The 21,586-nt window shown below is 55.5% G+C and overlaps 10 protein-coding genes across 10 annotated transcripts; 8 read left to right on the top strand and 2 right to left on the bottom strand.

The window, feature by feature from the left end:
- Positions 1–845: 845 nt before the first annotated feature.
- LTR77_002606 (uncharacterized protein) lies at positions 846–1,491 on the top strand (the record flags this gene model as incomplete). Its single annotated transcript, XM_064799865.1, has 2 exons — positions 846–1,137; positions 1,190–1,491. The coding sequence occupies 2 exons, from the start codon at positions 846–848 to the stop codon at positions 1,489–1,491; spliced, it is 594 nt and encodes a 197-aa protein (XP_064662620.1).
- Positions 1,492–1,980: 489 nt separating this feature from the next.
- On the top strand, positions 1,981–3,957 carry LTR77_002605 (uncharacterized protein; the record flags this gene model as incomplete). Its single annotated transcript, XM_064799864.1, has 4 exons — positions 1,981–2,225; positions 2,289–2,506; positions 2,565–2,966; positions 3,023–3,957. 4 exons carry the CDS (start codon positions 1,981–1,983, stop codon positions 3,955–3,957), a joined length of 1,800 nt encoding a protein of 599 aa, XP_064662619.1.
- Positions 3,958–4,856: 899 nt separating this feature from the next.
- On the top strand, positions 4,857–7,307 carry LTR77_002604 (uncharacterized protein; the record flags this gene model as incomplete). Its single annotated transcript, XM_064799863.1, has 2 exons — positions 4,857–5,068; positions 5,096–7,307. The coding sequence occupies 2 exons, from the start codon at positions 4,857–4,859 to the stop codon at positions 7,305–7,307; spliced, it is 2,424 nt and encodes an 807-aa protein (XP_064662618.1).
- A 1,494-nt stretch (positions 7,308–8,801) lies between these two features.
- Positions 8,802–10,016, top strand: LTR77_002603 (uncharacterized protein; the record flags this gene model as incomplete). The annotated part of the gene is made up of 1 exon (XM_064799862.1): positions 8,802–10,016. One exon carries the CDS (start codon positions 8,802–8,804, stop codon positions 10,014–10,016), a length of 1,215 nt encoding a protein of 404 aa, XP_064662617.1.
- Positions 10,017–10,292: 276 nt separating this feature from the next.
- Positions 10,293–11,208, top strand: LTR77_002602 (uncharacterized protein; the record flags this gene model as incomplete). The annotated part of the gene is made up of 2 exons (XM_064799861.1): positions 10,293–10,551; positions 10,577–11,208. The coding sequence occupies 2 exons, from the start codon at positions 10,293–10,295 to the stop codon at positions 11,206–11,208; spliced, it is 891 nt and encodes a 296-aa protein (XP_064662616.1).
- Positions 11,209–13,671: 2,463 nt separating this feature from the next.
- Positions 13,672–15,462, top strand: LTR77_002601 (uncharacterized protein; the record flags this gene model as incomplete). Its single annotated transcript, XM_064799860.1, has 1 exon — positions 13,672–15,462. The coding sequence occupies one exon, from the start codon at positions 13,672–13,674 to the stop codon at positions 15,460–15,462; it is 1,791 nt and encodes a 596-aa protein (XP_064662615.1).
- A 710-nt stretch (positions 15,463–16,172) lies between these two features.
- On the top strand, positions 16,173–16,976 carry LTR77_002600 (uncharacterized protein; the record flags this gene model as incomplete). The annotated part of the gene is made up of 1 exon (XM_064799859.1): positions 16,173–16,976. The coding sequence occupies one exon, from the start codon at positions 16,173–16,175 to the stop codon at positions 16,974–16,976; it is 804 nt and encodes a 267-aa protein (XP_064662614.1).
- A 41-nt stretch (positions 16,977–17,017) lies between these two features.
- Positions 17,018–18,055, bottom strand: LTR77_002599 (uncharacterized protein; the record flags this gene model as incomplete). Its single annotated transcript, XM_064799858.1, has 3 exons — positions 17,018–17,643; positions 17,739–17,755; positions 17,808–18,055. The coding sequence occupies 3 exons, from the start codon at positions 18,053–18,055 to the stop codon at positions 17,018–17,020; spliced, it is 891 nt and encodes a 296-aa protein (XP_064662613.1).
- A 422-nt stretch (positions 18,056–18,477) lies between these two features.
- On the top strand, positions 18,478–19,794 carry AIM18 (Altered inheritance of mitochondria protein 18 mitochondrial; the record flags this gene model as incomplete). The annotated part of the gene is made up of 1 exon (XM_064799857.1): positions 18,478–19,794. One exon carries the CDS (start codon positions 18,478–18,480, stop codon positions 19,792–19,794), a length of 1,317 nt encoding a protein of 438 aa, XP_064662612.1.
- A 1,289-nt stretch (positions 19,795–21,083) lies between these two features.
- LTR77_002597 (uncharacterized protein) lies at positions 21,084–21,565 on the bottom strand (the record flags this gene model as incomplete). The annotated part of the gene is made up of 2 exons (XM_064799856.1): positions 21,084–21,435; positions 21,483–21,565. The coding sequence occupies 2 exons, from the start codon at positions 21,563–21,565 to the stop codon at positions 21,084–21,086; spliced, it is 435 nt and encodes a 144-aa protein (XP_064662611.1).
- Between the last annotated feature and the right edge of the window lie 21 nt (positions 21,566–21,586).

Raw genomic sequence — 21,586 nt, 5'->3', positions numbered from 1 at the left:
AAAGGTCACGAGCGCTGGGTGATGGGCATCATGAGCTACGCTGGCTCGTCGGGGAGATTGTAAGATAGGTCTTTGAGCTTTCGAGACTACATCTTAGACACCTTATCATCTTCGCACTTCTAGCTGTCGTCTCCCGATTATCATGTCTGCCTCACCTATCCGCGAATGCAGTACAATGGATGGTGTTGCTGCTATGACCACATGTCCGTAGCCTGTCCTGCCAGTACTCTGCTGCCCTCTGCACCACTCTCCCACCATCGAAGAAAAATCGAGTAGCAAACGCACAGCCACACGTCTTACCCAATCTGTGCAATGCGATCCAAGACATCGGCTCGTGGGCGTCTGTGGATCTGAGAGCAATGGTTGGTGGGGACGAAGTGGGTGCTCATCCGTCCCGGTTTTGAATCCCTGCCGATGTCGTCACGCTGCGCGTGTGGTTGTCGAACATTAACATTGTTGTGATTGTAGACAGACCTTTTTTCGCTGCGAGGGGTTGAAGTCGATATTGTGATGAGAAGCAGGCGATTGGTCTTCAGTACGGTTGTAAAAAGCCTACCGAACGTGACTGCAAGCAGGTCGTTCGGTGGAATAGAGGTGATTTGTTGCATGTGACTGTCGAGATCTAGAGCTCGAGAGATGCCTTCCTTTTGCGGCGTTTCCTGCTGTAGGACGAATGACCTCATGCAAAGGATGGCGCTGTAGAAAAGCCCGCAGGCGTCGCTATTCCAGTTCGCAAGTCCACCATCACACTCTGATTCTACTGAGATCACCCATTTGAACGGAAGTCAAAAGTCTCGGCCAGCACTCAAACTAGCCTTCAACCACACACGCACAACAAACCAGCCATGGCCGACTCACTCAAGAGCGCAGCAGGCGGTGCCTCCGACGCCGCCTCCTCTGGCGCCGACAAAGCCAGCTCAGCAACCGGCAGCGGCACCCAGGACTGGGAGGCCATGTCCGAAGAGCAGAAGAAGTCGACGTACGACGCTCTGCCAGCTGAAAAGAAGCAGGGACTGAGCTACTATGAATGGGTGATGCAGGGGTACCAGAACAAGAAGGAAAACTGGATGCCGTGGATTGAGGATATGTATCTGAGCTGGTTCACCAGCGACAACAAGGCGAGTTATGCCACCAAGGGTGAGTTGAAATGAGCTTCTGCCTGGGAAATGGAGACTGATTCGCTTTGCAGACGCGATGGACAAGTCCAAGGTGACCGGCGTCGACCAAGTCGACACGCTCCAGGACGGTGTGAACAACACTGTCGCCGGACAAGTCGGTCAAGGCGGGCTGCTGCAACCGGTCGGTGATGCCGTGTCCCAAGAAGGTGTCAACCGGGCGGAGCGTGGCGGCAAGGACGACTCTGGCAGCTACGCTGGCTCCTTGGGCAGCGGTGTTTCGTCTGCCGGCGGGTCGGTGATGAGTGGCGCGAAGAGTGCTGGGGGATACGTTGGGGGCATGTTTGGTGGCGGGCAGAAGGAAGAGAGTAAGTAAGGGAATTGAAGGGGTATATGAATGCGTCGGGGGGTAATGACTTGACGACACGGGATGAGTGATACCTGCCTAGGTCCTTTTGCTTGAGAATGATATCCAGTTTTCGTTCTGTACTTGGTTTTTCCCAAGCTGCAGGATGCCGGATGCTCGTGGGTCTCTTTCATATCGAGTTTCATAACATCTTGTCGTTGGGCAGCCCGGCCGAAACTAGGGTCGGGTGCATCTCGGCGGAGATGTGCTTGCGAAATCCCTTCTCATGCGCTTACTGCGCTGATTCGTGCGCGGCCAACGATAAGGTACCTACCTAGATTTCGCATCCTTTCACTCCTTCTGCCAATACAACGCGGCCTCCGACAACGGACTGAAACGCAATTTCTGCCATCGCCTCGGCTGACGTCGGAAGTGCATTGGCGTCTCAACACCCTTTTTTATGTACCTTATCAGATCTTCCTGTCACATATCAGATCGTGTCACCAACTTCGTGCCACGATGCCTATTATCCCCAGACTCTCCTCGTTCTTTAACAAAGGTCGTGAAAGCAACGACGTCTCCGAGCCGGAGGACCATCCGTCGCCGCCAGAAGACGGTCGCGAGAAGGGCCTCGCCGAAGAGCAAAACAAGGACATTTACTCCAGCGACGGCGAGAGCATATCTTCAGGACAGGATGGTGTCAAAAAGGCACAGGCGACGACGATTGTCTGGACGAGGAAGTCACTTGTCATTGCATATGCGCTGTGAGTCTGACCGATCGAGTGGAGCGCGCATTTTACGTGTGCTCTGGCTAACGAGCTCTGCAGAATCTTCCTCATCTTCTTTGTCAACTCGCTCGGCCAGCAGATCTCCAACAATGTCCTCAGATTTGTCACGAGTGATTTCAACCGGCACCCCCTCACCGCGACCACCAGCATCGTCTCCAGTCTTGTTGCTGGCGTGATCAAGCTGCCGATAGCTAAGATCATGGACATCTTCGGTCGCATCTATGGCTTCGGTCTGATGGTCTTCTGCGCAGTCGTTGGTACGTTCTCCCTCCAACATCATTGAACAGCTGGACGGCTCTGACCGGGTGATACTAGGCTTGATCATGATGGCCGCCTGCAACAGCGTCACCACCTACGCGGCAGCTCAAGTCTTTTACTGGGTTGGTATGAACGGCATCGCTTACGTTCTGGACGTCTTCATCGCCGACACATCTTCGCTCAAATGGCGAGGACTGATGCTCGCGTTCTCAACGAGTCCGTACATTGCTACCACATTCGCTGGTCCAGCCGCCGCGGCCAGATACATGGAAGGAGCCGGATGGCGATGGGTATACGGCACGTTTGCCATTGTCACTCCCGCCATGTGCGCGCCCTTCCTGTGGGTATTCTGGCGCAACCAGCAACTTGCGCGGAAGCAAGGTATCCTTGTCGACAGGCGAGAAGCAAGTGGACGGACTTGGTACCAGTCTCTGAAGTATTACTTCATCGAGTTCGATTGTAAGCTCTCATCCAACCCACCATAGTCTTTTCTTGTTCCTGACATACTACTACAGTCTTCGGCATGATCCTTATCATTGCCGGCTGGTCTCTCCTGCTCCTCCCATTCAGCCTTGCCTCTTCCTCCGCAAACGAATGGCAGTCCGCATCGATTATCGCCATGCTGGTGATCGGCTTCTGCTTGCTCGTCATCTTCGTCATCTGGGAGCGCTTCTTCGCTACAAAGTCCTTTTTACCATTCAAGCTTCTCACGGACCGCACAGTCATCGGATCTTGCCTCACAGCGGGGACCCTGTTCATCAGCTTCTACTGCTGGGACGTTTACTTCAGCTCCTACATGCAGGTTGTATTTGATCTCAGCATCGCAGATGCCGGCTACGTCTACAACATCTACAGCATCGGCTCCTGCTTCTGGAGTATCGTTGTCGGCCTTTTGATACCAGCGAGTGGGCGCTTCAAGTGGCTCGCCCTCTGCGCGATTCCACTGATGATCCTCGGAACTGGACTGATGATCCACTTCCGCCAGCCGCACCATTCGATCGGATACGTGATCATGTGCCAGATCTTCATCGCGTTCGCCGGCGGCACGATCGTCATATGCCAGCAGGTCGCCATCATGGCCGCTGTCGGGCCGGAGAACATCGCGGTCGCCCTGGCTTTGCAGTCACTCTTCACTGCCATTGGCGGCTCCATCGGACAGGCCATCAGCGGCGGCATCTGGACGAATACCCTTCTGGCGCAGTTGGAGCGGCATCTGCCCTCAGGTTTGAAGGATCAAGCTTCCGACATATATCTCGACATCAACGTACCGCTGGGCTATGCATGGGGCAGTCCAGGACGAGAGGGCACCATCGAGGCATATGCGGCTACGCAGCGGTACATGTGTATTGCAGCGACTGCCGTGCTAGCGTTGATGATTGTCTGGGTGATGATGTGGAGGAACTACTCCGTCCATGACTTCAAGAAGCCGAGGGGTGCGAAGATTATTTGACGACGTTGTCCGTGGATGTGGCGAGGAGGGGCATAATAATCTTTCACCTCTCTGCCTTCTCGTGATGGCGCAATCCAGACATATGCTCAGGATTGGTGTGCAGATAGAGTTACATCAAGTGTAGTTAGAGTTTCTGGCTCCAGATAGCGATCTCCCATCGTTCAATGTTCCACGTGCGAGTAGATCTCAATGCGCCCCTGCATTCCACTTCTTCATGAATCATGATTCTGTGATGTGCCGTCCGATGGAGCACGCGACACAATACCTCTCCCTACGTAGCACGCACGAAGGCAGGTGTAGCTTCAAGACGCGATATGGAGTACCGGACAGGAGGTCCGCAATCCGAGAAGGCTGTTGCTTCAACAACAGACATGGTCGTTTCGAGATTCTGCGGCTCAAAGAGGCGAGCCGATGATGCCGTGCCATCCCGAAGTAGTGTCTATACCACCCCTGCCTCAATATGGGCGGGGAAAGAGAAACTGAATCGCAGAGGCAGTCGGCAATTCGAGCCAAAGCTCACTACGATGTCCATATCATGACGAAAGTGTCCATTCGCTGCGCATTGAGAACCTCCACCTCCCCCCTTGAACCTTGGACTTTTGGAGCGTTGCATGCCATCTTGACTTCTGTAGCGGCAGTTTGAACAACCATGGGACCGTGCTGACATTGTAATAATGAGGGTTTCAACGTCCTCGATGGGGGATGAGGCGCGCTAGGATTGACGTCTCCGGAAAATCTCAAAATGCACCAAGGTTTGACGTGGAACATGGCGTGTTTGGCGGCCAGTCCGAGTTTGTTGACGATGCGGACCGCTGCGGTCGGGGGAAAGAAGTGTATCCTGACCACTTCGTCCCCTTCGTCTCGTTGCATGTCCATTGCTGCCATTGACTGCGAATCTCATGGCGTCGTCGGCATCGTCGGTTTCGTCTGAGGAGGATGTTTCGTTCTTCGATGCCATGGAGGCAGGAGAGGAAGCCAATCGGGTGGCTGGCGCTTCTCCAAGCGAGCGTCTGCAATTAAACACGTCAATCCCACTTCAAGGCGCGACCGTCGCAGCGAGAAGACGACCACAGACTGTCAACGGAGACCACCTCTCCACACGGCGCAATAGGTATTCACTACCCACTCCCATCCCCAGCGTGCCCATCATTCCACAGCACCTCCTCTCAACGGGCAAGAGAGCGACGTTGCAGCCGCGCGCCGCCAGATCCAGCGTCGCCAACAAGGAGTCGAGGTCGACCCTTCTCCGCCCATCGTCGCCTGTGCTACCTATACAGCGCCCTTCCACTTCCGGCGGCGAACACCAACGTCGAGACTCAGCGCGTGATTCACGCGGTCATCATGGCGGAATAACAAACACTGCCCCGCCGCCGAGACCCACCATTCTCACCACGCGTCGCAAGTCGTTTTCCACCATACCTGCGCATTCGCACGAAGATACGCTCGCGAAGCTGGAAACCGGTTCGACAAGGAGCGAGTTTAGCAAGATGAATCGCTTGAAGGCAAGGAAGAATGACGACTTGTTTCTCGAGTTGGCCAATGATCAGTCGGACTCTGACGGCGCGAGACCACCCAGTCGCGGCGAACGCGCGGCGAGTCGGATGTCTCAGGGAGGCAAAAGGTATTCGCTACCATACCAAGAGAGGAGGCTGCCCTTTTCCAACGACAACAGGCCGAAGACGAGCGGCTATGTGCTGGGAAACAGGGCACCTTCGCGACTAGGAACTTCAGGCTCAGATACGCAACGTCACGCAGAACGACACAGGAATCTATCCAGCCGCGCAGGGTACCAAACAGATGATGCTGCGTCGGGTTCAGCATTGTCGAGCTCAAATCGACGCCAGCGCTACACAACACTTCCTGAGCAATCTGCAAGCTCACCTGCGCGGCCTGCTGACCGTGTCAGATCTCCAGAACTGCCGCACTACGGGAGACGAAGACCTTCGTTCGGACCTGCACCATCAACAGCGCAAACAAATCGAGCAGGCCAGCAGAATGCGAAGCAACATGATTCCTTCAGCGAGTCGCCAGCAGAGAGTTCGGAGCCAAAGCAGTCAAACCCCGATTCTGCATCAGTAGACTCAGACACAGCTGACACCGTGTGGGATGAGCTTGATGACTTAAAATCACGAATCAAGAAGCTTGAGCTCACTGGCAAGATGCCGCCTACGTCTGCCGCTGCGGTATCAGGTGAGTCTAGCGAACGGCCCAGGACTGCGACTACGGCACCTACGACGATCGACTCCTCGCCGAAACACGATAAGCCGGAGAAGAAGCAGCAGTCTGAAAATGCGCCCGAGACTCAGATCAGCGAGTACGTCGTCGGCGGACCAAGTGTTGCGAGTATCCACCCGACGCTACATGGGGCGCTTGCGAAAGCGAAACCATTGCTCAGCGGCGCGCTGTATCGATCTCTGGAAGCAACAGCGGCCGATGCATTGCAACTCGCAGCCATGACCGGCAGCGCAGGACCGCAAGGCACGACCTTCTCCGCTGCAGCCATCATCAACGGTGTCACGGCATCGGACAGGCATGTACGCCGAAAAGCAGACACCATGTGTCGCAACCTCACCGACTTGTGTATTGCTCTATGCGAAGGAAAGCATGACGCACCAAGCGTCACTGCTTCTCCAGTCACGCTTGCCACGCCGTTATCCAACTCGCCGTCCCTGCGCTACCCTCGCAGCAGCCTAGGTCCTACGGATTCTCTTACAAGAGTCAATAGCCGTCCCATGAGTCGCCTCGAGGCTCGACGAACCAGCATTCTGGGCTCGCAAGCAGGCAGCATCGGCGCAAGCCCGATCGGTGGCGACGACGTTTCTGCATCTGAGCAGGAAACCACCCCTTCCATCAGCAGGAAAGACGATCAGCTGCGCATCCCTCGTCCGCAGAGCCGTCTCCAGCGCATCCGCCAACAGCACTACAATAACCAGGCCTCTGACGACGACGATCCCACCATCCGCCCACCCTCTCGAGCCATGACAGACATTGGTCGTTCCAAACCTTCCGGGCCACGCGAATACAGCACGCCCCAACGCTCGCCCAACTTACGCGACTCCCTCGTTGCTCGACGAGCGAATGCCAGCGCTTACGAGGGCAATCGTGAGCTGTCTCGTGTGGCTTCACTGAACTCTGAATCTGGCCGTACAAGGCGCTTCCTGGACCCTTCAACGCCACCAGTGCTGGAAGAAGAAGACGGCGGTGAAGGGCAGGAGTACCGGGCTGTGTCGACGCAGGCTTCGCGGAGGGTCATGTCGTTGAATAGGCATGCCCCTAGGAGCAGTGGGAGGGAGAGGGAAGGGAGGGTGGCAAGTCTGGCTGGGAGGAGAGCTGGGGTGGCGGTGGAGTGAGAGCGGCAACGAGGTGAGACGATCGATGTTGGACCTTCTCTCCTGGTCCATTGAATCGGCCAGTCCGCAGCAGCGCCGCATAGCTGTATGCGCATGCTTGCAATGGTGTACGAATATTCAAGTATGGCTTGTAAGTGGTGTGAAGCGGTTGGATGAGCATTGATACGAACAACTTAGAATTATTATGTTAGATTTTTCCACGGGTTCAAGTCCCTTCGCAAGTCAAAGAGTGCTTTCATCGGCATCAGCAGCAACTACGACATAGCTATCAATTTAATTGCGAGCCGTTTCCACGCCTCTTGGATTCACGTGCATCAGAGGTCGCATGCGAAGTCGTGCGACCGTAATTTGAGGACATATCGGGCAGGGGCAAATGAACCACAACCTTGCATCTTCCTTCCGTACATGTAGGTAACGTGGGACTGCAGTCACACTTCCGCTTCCACTTCGCACTACACGTCCATGTCCATTCACACAACATCACGATCAGTTCCCCTAAACATGGACAACACATCGAGGCCGGCTGAGGAACATGCCAACCACGCCGCCGCCTCCATGTCGAGCGAAGTGCCACCAGCAGTGACGGCATGCTTGGACATCATTGAACTGATGGAACACATCATCACGTACCTGCTACCTTCGGCCTTGATCACCTGCATGCGGGTTTCGCGGACTTGGGAACGAGTCATCACGGAGTCCAAGGCTGTCCGTCGAGCTGTTGTCGCGCATCCGATTCCACTAGGTTCGCGCAACTATTTTCCCCGGTACAGATTGATTGCAGACATAAGCTACATCCGATCTTTCGCAAAGACTACGAGGAAGCGGGACGTCTTAAATTCCTGATCCACGACCCGCGCAAGAGCCTTTCGGTTCGAAAACAAGATGAGGCCTTGCAAAGCTTTAAGCACTCCCCAGCAGCCTGGCCACCCTGCCGTGCTATGGGGATGTCAATATTCAACAAGTACGCTGACGATGGATGGGACTGCTCGGTACAGAACGTCAATGGGTTGACAGGTGGAGACTTGATAGAGGTAGCCGAAGTCTTGCTCAGCCAAAGGGGGCCGATGGGGATGGAAAAGTACTCTAAGTTGCTGAGGTGGCCCAATCTTGCTATCACCGAAGAGGACTACCGGTGTCCACCGACCAAAGTCGTCGGGTTCCTTGCTTGGTATAGGCAACGCCGGGCATGACGAGTCGAAAGGGGGGGAGGCTCCGTTCCTTTGGGATGGAACAAGCAAGCTGACGAGAGTTTCTCACGATTTTGCTGGGCGAGGGGATAGGTGGTGCGCAGACATGACAACCTGGTTTGCTTCTATGGCGGCATTCGAGGGGGTGTATAGAGGCAGAGACAAAAGTGAGGTCGCTCCGTACAGCAAGGCACATGTAGTCGCTCTCCACCCCACCCGAGCATCCCGGGCACTCCGCTATCAATCCCAGCAGCCTCCCCTGCCTCCCTGCATGAGACTACAATCCTACGTGGGCAAATGACTCTACATGCCATCCCTTCTCAAGCCACCCAAACTGTGGAATCACCATGCCTCCTCCAACTCCTCCGACAACAACAACCCGCCAACCGCCGATGACCCCCGCTCGTCGGCCGGCATGTCGTCCGCCTTTGTCTCCAAGTCCCGCCGTGTTCGCTTCGACCTGACTTTGAAGATCATTGACCTCAACAACGTCCCTTTGGTATCCGGCACGAGCTTCATAAAATGGCATCTACCCTCCTCGACTGCAGCGGAGCACCGCGGCCGCACGGAGAAATGCGCGATTCGGGATCACAGAGTCGCGTATGACTACGAGAAGCGCATCCCCGTACGCCTGACCGTGGGCAAAGATGGAATGCTGCAGGAATGCAGCGTGGACTTCGAAATCCTACAGGAGTACGGTGCTGGAGGGAGAGGGGAGCGGATCAGACTGGGCGACGTGAAGTTGAATCTGGCAGAGTACGTGGAAGCGAGCGAGACGCCTGCCTCGCCTGGGGCAGCGGGACCTGGACAGGGCGAGGAGGGAGTGGTGAGGAGGTACTTGATGCAGGAGAGCAAGATCAACAGTACACTGAAGCTGGGCATACACATGCGGCATGTGGAGGGGACGAGGGACTTCTATGCTCCTCCGCTTCGCACCGCGCCGGTGTTTGGTGGAATTGCGGGTATCATACACTCGTCCGAGCCTGCGGCCACCGCTCAACGCATGAATGTGAGCGGGGGTGTGGATGCTGCTGGCGCGAGTCCCGAGCTTGGTGCAGAAGGTCAGGATATGGCAGTACCGAACCTCAGCTCGAGGAACAAGGAGGTCGGGGAGATGCAGGACATGTACAGGCGTACGCTCGCCGCGTTCTGGGCTTCGCAGCCAGGTGAGCTGCGCGCGGACGAGTGCATTGAGGACATTTTCGCTGGAGGTGACGGATGGGGCAAGAATGGTCGGCCTGAGATTCCTGCTGGGAAGGCGGAGCGAAAGGAGGGCACGGCGGGTTTTGGGAGACGGAATAGTAGGGATCGCTCTGGAACTTCGACACCCAACCCGCAAGATGGCAGTGGTGGTGAGGCGCCGAAAATGGCCCAAGGGGGTGGAAGGGGGATAATGGGGAGGCATCACCACAAGCATGGCAAGAACAAGAACATGACGCGAAAGCAGCATGGTGAGGTGGAGGAGCAGGACTGTAGGGAGGACTTGATTAGCTGGAGGATTGGCGAGGCGGCTTACGCATGATGGCTGGAACGACCTTTGATGGGTTCAACGACGAGATATGATCTGATAGCATTAATGCTCAAGTCAAGGATGAATGAAATGCACATAGACAGCCAAGCTATCATCTGTCAAGGCCGTCGAAAGTACTGCATGACTCCCACACTGGAGGCCTTAGGAGCTCACAACGTGCACCTCCCGAGTTGGAGCACATTTTGCTTACCTGTCTCGGTACTATCCTCGTGAACCTTCACATACAACGACTCCAGGTGAAAGGCTCCATCCAACTGCTAGCTATAGATGACTTCAAAGCCCAACAGAGTCCGCATCGTCTGCATCTCCGACACACATGATAAAGCGCCTGGCGAAGGCTACACCTTACCGGCGGGGGACGTTCTAGTACATGCCGGAGACCTCACGAACGAAGGCACTTACAACGAGCTCAAGCGTGCTGCTGAATGGCTCGAGAAGGCAGACTTTGCGGTCAAGATTGTGGTTGCTGGTGTGCTTCATGCGTTCAATCAACTCGAGAACAAAGTGCTTGCTGATGTTGTCTGTCGTAGGGAACCATGATCTGTCTCTAGATCCTTCCAACAACGCCTCGGAGACTAAAGACATCGAACGCCAGAGATGCCGCGAGCTGACATCCTCCATCCCAAGAGCCACCTACCTCGAGCATTCCTCCGCTGTCATCCATCTCCCTGACAAGGACGTCAACTTCCGCATCTTCGGCTCCCCTTACTCACCACTACGTCCAGAATCAGGTCCCTTCACAGCCTTTCAGTACCGCGACGCAGAAGCAGAAGCGCTCTGGAACGCCACACTCACGGACACAGACGTTCTGATCACTCACACGCCTCCTGCTGGCATCTGCGACACCTCCCAGCACTTCCCTGACGGCGGCTGCCCGACCTTGAAGAAAGCTCTAGGAATGGTGAAGCCTGCGTTGCATATCTGCGGTCATTGCCATGAAGGTCGGGGAGCACAGGTGGTGCGGTGGGACGATGCTGATGAAGTTGAATGGGTGAAGGAATGGGAGGACCCTGGAGCTGGGAGTAAGAAAATGAGTCTGTTAGACTTGACGGGGAAGAAAGGTGGGACGTGGTTGGAGAGGGGCCGGGAGACGGCGGTGGTGAATGCAGCCATGGTGAGCAGAGATCGAGAAACAGGTAAGAGGAGGATCGGGAAACCGATTGTGGTTGATGTTGCGCTGTGATGTATTCTTGAGAGTATCGACACGCTGTACCATTTTGTCTGCTTCGAAGCGATCGAACTTTCTCGTGATCGATAGTGAGGTCGGTCAAGCCTTCTCCCGCCACGCCATAGAAGCAAGACGGAATCTGAAGTACTCTGGTCGTTCATCTGTTGCCTGCCAGCATTTAGAGGAGACTGCAATACCCAAGTCCTCGGATTCTTACCACCGGCCTCGGTCTGAGACCTATTTTGCGAGTCAGTTGATATGCTCGAGTTGCAAAGTTGGTTTTTGAAAGAGTCAGTCGCAATTTCTTCATGGACGGCAGAGAATGGACATGGATTGACCAGCAACTTTAGAGCTCTGGTCGTATCGGTCCAAAGCGCGGCATGGTTCCACAATGGCATCGAGCATCTGCGTGGCCATTTCCAAGTGGCAGGTGTTACGGATCAGAACGTCTATCATGGCCTACCTTGGCAGAAGGCTGTGCTGGTATTCCGACAGCACCGTGTGGCTGCGACGGGATCCTGTCTATCTGTCACTGCAGGTATCCATCAGCTCGCTCGTGGGTGGTGACTGACATCATCGATGTAGCCATTGGTGCTGCTTGGGAGCTCCTGCAAGTCGGATGGCTGAGTTGTCAATGCAGTGATACCCGATGTTGAAGAGACGAGATCTTTGATCGCTTTATCTTCTGCGATCCCTTGCTGACGTTCAAGCCGCTCAGCCGATTTGAGGCGGCCGATGTCGACCTTGCTGGTGGTGCAACGGTCAGATCAATTGTCTCACAGTGGTGTTGTTGGTTTATTGTTCGGTCCGCTCGCCCCTTCGAGGTCCGTCCCGCGGCGAGTGAAGGTTACGGCATCAGCTTGAAGGGTAGAGGTACCGAGCTAATGATTTGTCCATCGAAATGTGTCATCTGCGCAGCTGTTCGCTTGGTGGTTGGAAAGATGATCAGTCCATCACAAACACTGCTACTCACGATCAGCGTCGGAACACCTCTACAAAGAGAGGATGGGCACGGGTCCATATATTATAAGCGCCCGTGTCTCTTCGCGGTATCACAGCAGTGCGACCTGCTGACAGTGTTGCTGTCGACCTCTTCCAGACGGCCCGAGGAAGGCAGGCAAAAGCTTCCACAGCACAGCGTCGAGCTATTTTGGCAGAAGTTCGTACCTCGTGGGCGGCCACCTGAGGTGTGTTCTGGCGGAGCTCGAGCTGGGTCGATTGGACTGTGACTTCAGGCCGTAAGCGCTGCGACCGTTTTGGCGGCCGGTACGGTTGGTGATCTTGTCAGGACCTGAACTCTGATCCCGTGGTAGCACTGTGCCCTCGTTCGGTCCCTACATGTTGATTCTGTTATTCCATGCCAGTACTTGTAACAAGGTGGTGGTTGCACCCTCGCCTTTGTTGTCCCAATAGTGAATGTAGCCAATGGCGAGGAAGCCTTGGTTTCCAGAGCACTTATGCACGACTACTGCACGCTGGACCCAATCGCTTTGAGTAGTGATGAGGCATTTCGCGTGTCCAACCAAGATCTCGATTCTCGATTCCGCGGTAGTCGCTGCGGGTGGAGTTGAGTCTTGGGTAGAGTAGTAGAGTCGGGTTAGCTGCTCTGCGTTGCTGTCATGCCCACGCTGTGTGGTGCCGCCGTCACCGTCGCCATGTGCTACGGGCCCAAGCCTCATTCATTGTTGGAGCTGCTTCCCGCCCCTCTCTCCTGCGGCCGAGTTCAAGTAGTAGGCAGCCTTGTATGCTGTGTCTCCCGCAGTGCATCTTCCTTCCCCTCGTATCTTCACCACGCCTTGCCGACTGAATTGAGCAACGAACGCGAGACCGCAGAGTCGTAGAAATCACCTTTGCCGAAGCCATTGCTCAGCCCGTCGAGGACAAATAGTCAGCATCGCTTCTCACCGCAAATCGCTGCATTCCGAAGGGGTGACCTTGTCCCGGAGCTTTAGTCCACCGACACCGCCAGGCACCAAACTCTCGTGTCTACCACCTCCTTCTCGAACGAAACACCACACAGCAGACGACGATTACGCAGCAGCCACTCTCTCTCGACGTCGCCACAGTCGTCCCCCCTCCCCTGCCACTCGCCTTCCACCGCCTTCGATCAGCGTCACTGCCAAGCCTGTCGCCGGACGTAGCCGGGGCCAATCGAATTCGTCGCTCTCAACAGGCTCTTCTTCCGTTCGAGAGCGAGAAGTGCGGTGCACAACATTCCGAGGCGACCTCTCTCCCATCCCCATTGACATATCATCGCGGCGCAGCAGCGTCGACGCCTGCCGGTCCATCCTCACCAGCCTCGGGTAGAGGTGGCGACCGGTTCTGTCCTTTAGCGCACACCAAAACATTCACTCAGCACATGTATTACTTGATCTGACCGGAGCCTGCCTATGACTACGACTCCTACACTCTAATCTATTCTCATCCACCACCCTCACTGGTCCGCGGTGACGACTGCTGCTTACGCTACCACCCATCATGGACTCATTACCACCCGATCCCTATCTGGCTCTCGGAGTCGCAAAGGACGCGACCGCCGCTGCCATCAAGACACAGTACCGGAAGCTTGTTCTCAAGTGCCACCCCGACAAGGTGCAGGACGAGAGTCTGAAGCAGGAGGCTTCCGATCGCTTTCACAAAATCCAGACCGCCTATGAGATAATAGGCGATGAGGACCGGCGGTCGCGCTATGATGCGCAGTGCAAGCTGGCCGAGCTGAGGAAGGATGTGATGGAGAGGGGCGGTGGTGGCTCTCGGGGTGGTGTAGAGGTGAAGACGGCCGGCTATAAGATGCCTACGGACTCATCACGTGGTGGAGACTTTTATGCGAAAGGCCCGGATCGGTACACTCGAGTGTCGCCCCAGTATGAAGAGCGCCGGCCGAGTTACGTGCCCGAGGACTACTTCAACATGCCTAGAGCCACCTCGCGAAAGCACGACGAGTACGACCGGTCGTCGAAACGGCCTTCGCCAAAGGATGATAGACCGAAGGCTAAGACGTCCAGTCGAGAGGCGAAGGAGAGTGAGCGGTCGAGCAGGAAGGAGAAGAGTCGGCGCACAGACAAGGACGTGCGGAGAGATCGCGAGCGCAAATCCTCCTACACCCCCGTCGAGGAAGAAGACAGCGAGTACGACTCGTACGAGCGAAGGGCCAGGAAGATGCGTGATGAGGACGATCTTCTGCGGAAGGAGAGAGCGGCATATCAGGACATCATGCGCAAGCAGAAAGAAGAGGCAGAAAGTGGTGTCTACCAGTCTGAAAGGGCGAACAAGATGTTCAGCAATATGAGCTCTGCGACCGATCGCATAAGACAAGATCGAGCCATGCGGGACAGAGACAGCGTTGCCGACGCAGAGCTGCGACCACCTCCGGTCAGATATTCCTCATCCAAAGACAAAGTGAATGTGCTTCGCGGGGAGGAAGTCAGACCATCCATGGGCTCGCGCAAGGACTCTGGCCGGCCCAAATCATCAAGACACGACACTGGCAAGTCTTCCCGCCAGAAAGAGCGTGAGGCTGAGTACGTTGAAGAAGTGCGTGAACCCAGAAGGTCTGGAGCACGGGACGGGAAACAGCCTCCACCTTTCGTCCAGACCAAGTCCGCACCTGAAAACATTCGTCCAGGGTTCGACCGACAACGTTCATACTCGGTGCAAGAAGACTTTACTGAGCCTCCTATCCCGCATATCAAGCGCGCCGAAACATTCAACGGTGCAGCCGGCCGCGAGCCTCGTGGACGCAAGGAGGGCTCGAAGCTTCGACAAGAAGAGGCCTACATCACACCAGAACGGACTCCAGAGCCTGCTGATATTCGGAGTAGCAAACGAAACGATGGTTATGTGGACGACAATGAAGTGTTCACTGAAGTCCGAGAGCCGTCGGGTAACCGTCGCTACACCCGAAGTCCTTCCCCCATCAAGGAACGACAAAGGCCTGCTGCATCAAGACATGCTACTGCGCCAGTACCGCCACCAATGCCACGCACAACCAGTCACAGGTATGTCTATGGCGCCAGCGGTGAACAATCTGCTCGCCCGGAACCGGTCCGCCAGGGCAGCACCCGGCTCTTCGGGGAGATGGACCGGAAGTCACCAAAGCCTAGTCGAGCCTACTCGTACGCGCCGCCAGCAGAGAACATCAAGTATCGGAAAGACTACGACCACGCCGACGTCAAGTACAGCAACATGAGTACGGGCTACGACAGAAAATCCGACAAGCCTGGTTACAGTCGTGGCAACAGCGGTCGACAGGCAGTCTACGCATCGTAGGGAGGGGTTTCTCCTTACTCAACGTTATACCACAGCATGAGGAGTACGGGGCGGGAGTTGGCGGCGTGTACATTCACCACGAAGGCCTTTCATCAAAACGCCACAACCCAGCTTGACGCAACGCTGCTCCGGCGGTTCGCTATCATCATTCGCCACACAGTACAGACGGGATACGGATGTCTCAACACCAGCTTTCGGAGGGACATTTTACGAACCACTGCTTGACGGGCTTGGAAGGCTATGGTCGGTTCGGTGAGTGGTTTTCGGGTCGGGTTTATTGAGGGTTTTCCTTTGCGGGAGAGCAGGTGGACCTTCATCGACTAAATAGACTTCACAGTAACGACTATAATGATCACTAGCATTCGACATTCGGGTTTGCCTAACTCTTCTTCAGCTTTCGGTTTGTGCCCTCTTGTCTGCGGTGGAAGGAATGAACACTGGAGCTATGAGCTGCGTATGACATAAACCGGAACTTTGGCCGGACATAGAAGTGAGAAGAGCTCGAGGTACATAATTCAACTAATTTCTGGCACTTCTTCTCTTCTTTGCATGTCAACCAGAGTTGTCACACGTCTTTCTTGCCGTTCGACCTTCTCGCCAGTCCTAAACCCGACGGCACGTCCTTCCACCAATCCAACATTCACGAGCTAACGGTCAACCAGAGACATCCCACCTTCACACGAGTTCCACTCCACCGTCCAGCAACCACCATGGCCCAACCCGCTTCCAAGAAGCAACGCACCCACCCCACCTACGAACTCCTCTACCACCCCGGTATCCCCGGCCGCGGCGAACACGTCCGCCTCCTCCTCGAAGGCGCCGGCGTCCCCTATGTCGACACCGCCCGCGACCAGAAAGACGGCTACAGCACCGTCCAACAAATTTGCATGAACGGCGCTGCTGAGAGCACAGACGGCAATCCACCCACCTTCGCACCGCCGGGTTTGCGTGTGAGTGGAGCGGGCAAAGACGGCAAGAGCTTGGTCATAAGTCAGACGCCCAATATCCTCGCTTATCTGGGAGAGAAGACGGGAATGGATGGGGAAGGGGAGCAGGAGAAGTACTGGGTAGCGCAGGTCGCGCAGACGGCGCTGGATTTGAACAATGAGGTGCATGATACGCATCATCCGGTTGCAGTGATGAAGTACTATGAGGAGCAGAAGGAGGAGAGTTTGAAGAAGGCGGCGGATGTGCGTGAGAATAGGCTGCCGAAATTCTTTGGCTTCTTTACGAGGATGCTGGAGTGGAACGAGGGGAATGGTGGGAAGGGGAAGTATCTCATCGGGAGTAAGTTGACGTATGCGGATACTACGGTGTGGCAGGTGCTGGATGGGCTTTACTTCGCTTTTCCGAAGGAGATGGAGGTGCGGAAGAAGGAGTTCTCAGCGTTGTTGGACGATTTCTACAACAGTGTGAAGAGCGAGAAGGGCATCAAGGAGTACCTTGCGAGCGACAAGAGGTTCGAGTATTCGATGGGGATCTTCCGGAACTACCCTGAGCTGGATAGGCAGTGAGCTACCGTAGCGAAGACAAAAGTACAGCAATATTGCAGCAGCTACTTCCCATTCAGCCCATAACTCTGATCAAACTTGCGCCGTATGTGCATCTCCACCGTCTCCCCATCCACTTCACCGGGCTTGAACGGGTTTGTCGCCCTCAGATCTCCTTGGTAGAAGCAAGGCACGCTGTATCGATCTCCGTCCGCAGCATTGATGACCCGATGACGTGTGGAGGAGTACTCGCCGCCCGTCCATTTCTGGATCAAGTCGCCCATGTTGACTACAAACACATCCTCGACCGCCGGGACAGAAAGCCACTCATCGTCAGCGGCATGGTAGACTTCCAATCCGTGCTTTCCAGGCTGCTGGAGCAGGACTGTCAGAGTGCCAAAGTCGGTATGGGCACCGGCGCCGAATTGTCGTGTATCCTTTGATGAGTGGGGTGGGTAATGCAGTAGCTTCAAGTTCATGACTGGTTCGGCGGTCAAAGTCGTCAAGTTCTCGGTCTCATAGCCCAAGGCAAGAACGAGCATCTCCAGGAGGTGGTGGGTTAGGCGGAGCATGTGTTCGTAGTAGTCAGTCACCGGAGCATGGAAGGCCTGGTCAGGGAGGTCGGGCCATTGGTTTGGTCCGCGGAGGAAGCCGGCGCTCTCGGGAGGTATCTCGCGGCCGATGTAGAAGCCTTTTGGGACTATGAGTACTTTGGAAATTAACGGGACGCGGGGACACTCATCTCCTTGTCATCCGGCAATGCTTTCGAGTCGAGCACCTGCTCACCTATGCGTTCGTAGCCTCTGCCAGCGAGTCAGACGAAAGTAGCCGCATAGGAGATGACTGTTGGCTTGCCTTCGAGCTTGGTTGTTCTTGAGCGAGAGGGCATCCTTCTGCGCCTGCGGCAAGTCGAACAAGGTCTTGCAGCAGTCCAGCATGTTCCGTTGAGTGTCTGCGGGCACGCCATGGCCTGTGATCTGTAAGAAGCCGTAGGTCGAGCAGGCTGACTTGACTTGATCGATGACTTTGGCCTTGATTTCGGCGGACGAGTCGCTGTTCAGGTACGGGCTGATGTCGATGAGTGGGATCCCTTGTGGCGCCATTCTTACTAACACTACGAATTCCGAGAATATGAAGATGGATGGCAATGCGAAAGGTGCTGGGAGATGAAAAGATGCAGATGAAAGGTCATATACCTCCGCCTATCTTAGAAGCGGCGGCCAGCTGGTTACCTTGGTGTTGGAGATCACGCCCGACATATTGAGTCGTCATGCTGTTTGGACAGTACAGCCAATGTACTGCTAGTTTCCTGTATCATCTCGTTTTTTGTGACTTCCACAGGGAGTAGAGACGAAGAGGAAGGCGAAAGTGTGCATGTAGTCCGTGCGGTCATTACCTCCTACGTCAAGCCTCGAGGGCAGGGCATCATTGAATCTCGAGCCCGCAAATACATCTTCCAACATAGCATCTACTGTGAAGCTACTGGAAGAGTAGGAGTGCTTTTGCTTCACACAGACTCGCCATGATGGCCGCACCCACAAGATCAGCGATGCGCATCCTGTCACCTCGAATTCATAGCACCCGCCAAACCACCCCAAGCCCCATCACCCACCAGATCCGACGACTTTCCTCCCGCTACAGCAACCCAGCAAAACGAGGCTTCGCCGCAGCGCCTGCGCAGTCACCATCTTTCCTGGGGAGTGCCAGCGAAAATGCCGGCGAAGGCTCAGAACAGCTGCGCGACCCTCACAAAGCATGGGAGGCGAAGCGACAGTACCACCTTGGGCGCATGCGGTTTGCGGGCATGGGCTTACTACTGAGCATTGCTGGTCTAGCGCTGGTGATATCGAACATCGATCTGGACAGTCTGGAGCAAGCAGAGCAGAAGCGGAAGAGCGGGCAGCAGATGGACGCCCCAGACGACGCCAACGCCCAATTTCAAGGCAAAGAGGTGCATGTCATAGGCGCAGGAGATGGCAAGAGGATAGTAGCGCAGGGAGCTGGTGCAGACATCGAGCTTGTTGAGACGGGGACGAGCAGTGTACCGCATTTCCCGAAGACCATCTTCCTTCCCACAGACCCCAACTCGAAGAGCGCGGTAGCAGCGCAGCCCAACTCGCCTGGCAACCCAGGCAACATTGACAACCAAGAAGAGTATACTCTCGTCGGCCTCGGCATCCGCACGGTCATGTGGATCCAGGTCTACGTCGTGGGCTTCTACATCCGCAGCAAGGACATCAGCACACTACAAGAGAAGCTCATCCACTACGTCAACCCGATCGCCTCGACTTTAGTACCAGCAGAAAAGGAGGATCTACGGAAGAAGCTCGTGGACCCAGCCGCGAGCAGGGAGATCTGGACACAACTGATGGAGGTCCCCGGCATCAAGACCGCGTGGCGCGTCTCACCCACCCGCAACACAGATTTCAGCCATCTGCGAGACGGGTTCGTGACGGGCATCCAGAAGCGCACGCAGGAAGCGAAACAACTGGCTGGTTCGGCAGGACCTTCAGAATACGACGCCGAGGACTTTGGCAAGTCAATCCAAGACTTCAAGGGCATCTTCGCAGGAGGCAAGGCTCCCAAGGGCTCGATCTTGATCATGGCGCGGGATCGGGAGGGTGGACTCGACGTTCTGTACGAGCCGAAGCCGGAGGAGGGAAAGAGGAAAGAGATGGAGGTGCTAGGACGTGTGGAGGATGAGAGGATCAGTCGATTGATATGGCTGGGATATCTGGGTGGCGAGAAAGTCAGCTCGGAGGCGGCGAGGAAGGGGGTTGTGGAGGGATGTGTGGAGTTTGCCGGACGGCCTATTGGAAGTGCGGAGACAATGGTGGCGTAGGTGGAAGGAGGTGCTCCAAGGAGCTGTGTTACTATACTGCAGAGCAGAATTGGGCTTTCTCCGGTGGCATGCCAATAGCCTGAGGAAAGGCTGGCCAGCTCGGGTCTTGTAAATTGACCGTTCTCATGCATACCAGACTCCTCTGTACCACGTTCCCTGCACATCGTGAGCTTTTGACTGAGTGTTGAGTGTTCGACAGAGACGATAGACTAGCTTCCGCGTGACTACATGTACGGGATTAACTCTCACTCGAAACATCTCGCTCGCTGGTAGAGGGTCACATCATGGACAGCTATATATGTCAAGAGGCGGACAACAATAGCGCCCGTCTGGCTCGCAACCAACCCCTGCGTTCCTCGATCACCCTCGGCGGCCATCTCCGCATAACAAGTGGCAGTACAGCAGCATGAGGAAGAGACAGAGAAGGCAGCGTCACAAGGCCTACACCTTGGTGAACGAGAGCAGTCTCATCAAGCTCGCTATGCTCTATCTCAAGGTCGTCCAACAGTACGTTGCACAAATCTGTGGCATCGAAAGCATCTCCTGGCTCACACCAATTGCTTCCTCGTCAATCATTCGTCCTGCTTCTTGGGCTTGAATCTGCCGGTGAGATTGCTGAAGGTCTTCAGTATGGACGATGCTGCCGTGTCTGTTGCGTAAGAAGGGGTCAGGGACGGCGTCAGAGAAGGCGTCGGCGACGGGATCCTTCGTCCTGGTCCTGGTCCTGGAGAATTGACTTTGCCTGGACTGGAAGCTTTGGACAAAGTGGCACCGCCACGGCTGGATATGCCTCCTCTCAGGGTACCACCTCTTGACGAAGCACCCCTTCCCGTACCACCCATCACCGTACCACCGCTGGAAAGCACAGCGTCAGCGAGTTTCTCAGGTATGCGGACATGCGGCAAAGGGCCTCGAGACGTCGCGCGGCTCGATCGCGTCTCGAAGCAGCCCTTCAGACGCAGATGCTTACCTCGTTGTACCGCTCTTCCAACCTCTCGCAACCTGAAGCCTCGCTTCCCACCTCTGTGCAGCTTTCTCAACAGCCTCCGCCTTCGCAACCTCCGCCTTCGCACCCACCTCTGGCATCCTCATCAGGTCCACCACGAAGTCTTCGTTGCCCTACAGAAGAAACCCAAAAGATTAGCATCAGACACAAAGCTTTCACGAGAACAATCTCGCGACAAAGCCGACGACTTGCCCTACTCGTAGTCATGGCTGACTGAGAGATGGAAAGTGCTGACCCAGTATGCCTACGTCTCCATGGCCTTCCTGCCTGCTTCGCGCATCCTTTAAGACGTCTCGCTCTCACAGCCAGATTCCTCGCTCTCGGAGTCGGATTTCTCGCCGTCAGAGTTGTCGTCAATGATGCGACCCTCATCCACTTCGCTCGGCGCCGTCTCGTCGAGATGTGCCCGCAACTCGTCCAGCTTCGTTCGCAGCTTGCGAAGTACAGCTTGTCCTTTGCCGCTATCCGGTTTCGTGAGCATGTTCGCCGCGTGCCACACCCTCTCGGCCCTCCTATGGCATCTTTCCGTTGGATACCAGTTGTCCTCTGCAGAAACTATCAAGAGAAGGTTCCTCACGCGAGAATAGCGAGACAGAGTGTCGTCGGTAAGAGTGAGCCTCGCCTTCGCAATGCATCTACGCCTTCGTTAGCTTGGAATCATGTCGGTGGAGTGACTACTGACTTCTCGTAGTTGCCTTCGTTGAAATACCCGACAGCCACGTTGTATTGTTGCTTAAAGACAGTGATATCTCTGGCGCCAGACATAGTGCGATTGGGAGGTGTTGC

The sequence above is a fragment of the Saxophila tyrrhenica genome (genome assembly GCF_035928015.1).
Source record: "Saxophila tyrrhenica strain CCFEE 5935 chromosome Unknown scaffold_3, whole genome shotgun sequence".
Lineage (NCBI taxonomy): Eukaryota > Fungi > Ascomycota > Dothideomycetes > Mycosphaerellales > Extremaceae > Saxophila > Saxophila tyrrhenica.
Note: the sequence above shows the minus strand (reverse complement) of the source record. Positions and strands in the feature narration are given on the sequence as shown.